This window comes from Bidens hawaiensis, unplaced genomic scaffold (assembly GCF_021521415.1).
Source record: "Bidens hawaiensis isolate Kalapana, Puna unplaced genomic scaffold, B.hawaiensis_p1.1 tig00000512_1, whole genome shotgun sequence".
NCBI classification, from domain to species: domain Eukaryota; kingdom Viridiplantae; phylum Streptophyta; class Magnoliopsida; order Asterales; family Asteraceae; genus Bidens; species Bidens hawaiensis.
In genome coordinates, this window is record NW_027491033.1 from 4,910,951 (window position 1) to 4,913,417 (window position 2,467).

Below are 2,467 nucleotides of genomic sequence, written 5' to 3' on the forward strand. Positions count from 1 at the left end.
AAATGTAAAAAAAAACAGTCGACACATAAAAGAATGATTAAATAATACTCCGAATTCTACAACATGAGGGTTCCATGCCTTGGGCTTCATTCGTCTCAGTTGTAACCTGAACTTAGAACCAAATTAGGACCTTAAGAACGAGTCGAGTATAGTTATGTCGGCTTTACTCTAGTTGTTAATCTAACTATCAACCGAAACTGAAGTTGCCAATGACCAGTTTTCAAGTAGTGTAAATGACTACCTTAGAGACAAATTGTCAATAGTACGCCTCTAACTGCTAGATGGTTTAAGAGTTTATAATATGTTGCTCAAATGTACTTTAAAGGTTAAAACTTTAGGGTGCAAAGATAACTTTAAAGATGGGTTATTATGAAATGGTTATGTTTTCAACTAATGGAAGAAAGTATTAGATTCTTTTGAGACACACCCACTTACCCCTTAGCTGTTTTATACCCTGCTTTCCTTGTAACCCTTCCAAAGAATCCAAAGCAAGAAAAAAAGAGTCCCAAAAAGAATTCAAAAACCACTTTTTTGAAAAACAAATCTATATACCCTTTTTCCCATTCTGCATGAAAACCATATATTAAATACATCCCTTTGATCTCAAAGCCAACACCACTTTCAAAACACAACCAATCTCACCATTTAATTTCTTGACCGCATCGTCGCACAATGGTTAACAAAGGCGTAGGCGCATTCGTCTGTCTTGTCATTATCGCGTTGGATATAACTGCGGGCATTCTTGGTATTAGAGCTGAAGCTGCTCAAAATGAGGTACGATAATGTTAATTCATTTGAACTAATGAATCACAATTTATATGAATGATTGTGCATAATGTGTTTTTGATGAAAATAGGAGAAGCATTTGAGGTTGTGGCTGTTTGAGTGCAAAGAACCAAGCCAGGAAGCATATAGGCTAGGTTTTGCTGCCATTGTGCTCTTGATTGTGGCTCATGTGTTGGCTAATTTGCTAAGTGGTTGCACTGCTTGTAGTCAAGATGAGATCCATAAAGCTTCACTTGGGAGACAATTGTCATTGTTATCACTCTTCTTTACATGGTACTCTTTCCCTTTTCCATGATCTCATCTTTATATTTTTTTATAATTCTTTCCTAATTCATAATTACAAACATTTTAGAAAAATGACACTTTTGGAATCACTTAACTTTAATGAAATTTTTAAATGTAACACGACTTCATTAACGTGTTAGATGTTTTTTTTGTTAAAATAACACTCGGGATAATATATACATAAAATGTAGTATATACTTTATGTAAGCTTATTTTTAATGGGTTTATTTGATTAATAATGATTTGGGTTAATTGGTGTGGATGGATCAGGATAATCCTAGCCGTTGCCTTGGGGCTTCTGGTGATCGGGACAAAAGCAAATAACAAATCGAACGCTTCGTGTGGACTCTCGCATCATCATTTCCTTTCCATCGGGGGGATATTGTGCTTCGTTCATAGTCTCTTTTCTATCGCTTATTACGTTACTGCCTCTGCGTCAATGCACTGAAGCGTCAAAATCATCAAATGTTGTTTTGACCTTTTTCTTCCAAATTAACATGCTATCAGTTTACAGTTTCGGGTTTATGGATCTCTTTTACCATTCATAGGATTGACTAATTTATTATCCCCTATCTAATGTATTGATTTTTATTTTTTCATAGGAGTCAAAAAGGTAATTTACCATTTACCAAATGTAATGTGTTGAAATTAATGTTGTCATTTATTTTACTACGAAATTGGAAATGGACATGCATTTTTATTTCATACTTATAATATCATATAATATGTGGTTCATTCAGTTATAAATAATTAGTGCAATATGAATGAATGTTTTTTATACTTTAGGTAATATATAAAATATAATATGGTTGTATAAACCAATAATTTACAGGTATATATTCACTAAGTTATTTATCAACTCAGTTTGTTATCATATCATATTGCAAGAACTGCAAAATACAGTTATGATTTCCTTTTAACAAGTAACTGTATATATTCACTAAGTTATTTACGTTGCTTCTTTTAACAAGTAACTGTATATGATTTCCTTTTAATTATTTTTTCTCTTTTTTTTTTGGTTGTAACAATTTATGAGTAATATTGTAGAAGAAGAGGTTGTATTGGATCTGCAATCAAAGAATTATACTAAACTTAAAAATGTGTAAATACTTCTAATTAATATACACTTGTAGATACCAATATAAACACATTGACGTTGTCATAAAGTTTTTTAAATAGTCATTGTTACAACTTTAGGTGAATGTATAATTCCAAGGTGTTTTAGACAAAGAAAAATTCATTACATCAAAGACAACTACCTTATCTAAAGTTCGCATCATATTTCTTTGACAAGCCTTTAATTGTCTCTGTATATATGAACCACTAAAGTATAGTGGCTCTGAAACAGCATGGCGAGAGATAATTTTCTGAGGTGAAGAAAATAACACGGGGACAA

General features: G+C 32.1%; 1 protein-coding gene across 1 annotated transcript; it reads left to right on the forward strand.

Annotated features, from left to right (window-relative positions):
• Nucleotides 1–228: 228 nt before the first annotated feature.
• LOC143631751 (protein VASCULATURE COMPLEXITY AND CONNECTIVITY-like) lies at nt 229–1,661 on the forward strand. The gene is made up of 3 exons (XM_077100408.1): nt 229–774; nt 857–1,059; nt 1,342–1,661. The coding sequence occupies exons 1-3, from the start codon at nt 673–675 to the stop codon at nt 1,517–1,519; spliced, it is 483 nt and encodes a 160-aa protein (XP_076956523.1). The 5' UTR covers nt 229–672; the 3' UTR covers nt 1,520–1,661.
• The last annotated feature ends 806 nt before the right edge of the window (nt 1,662–2,467 follow it).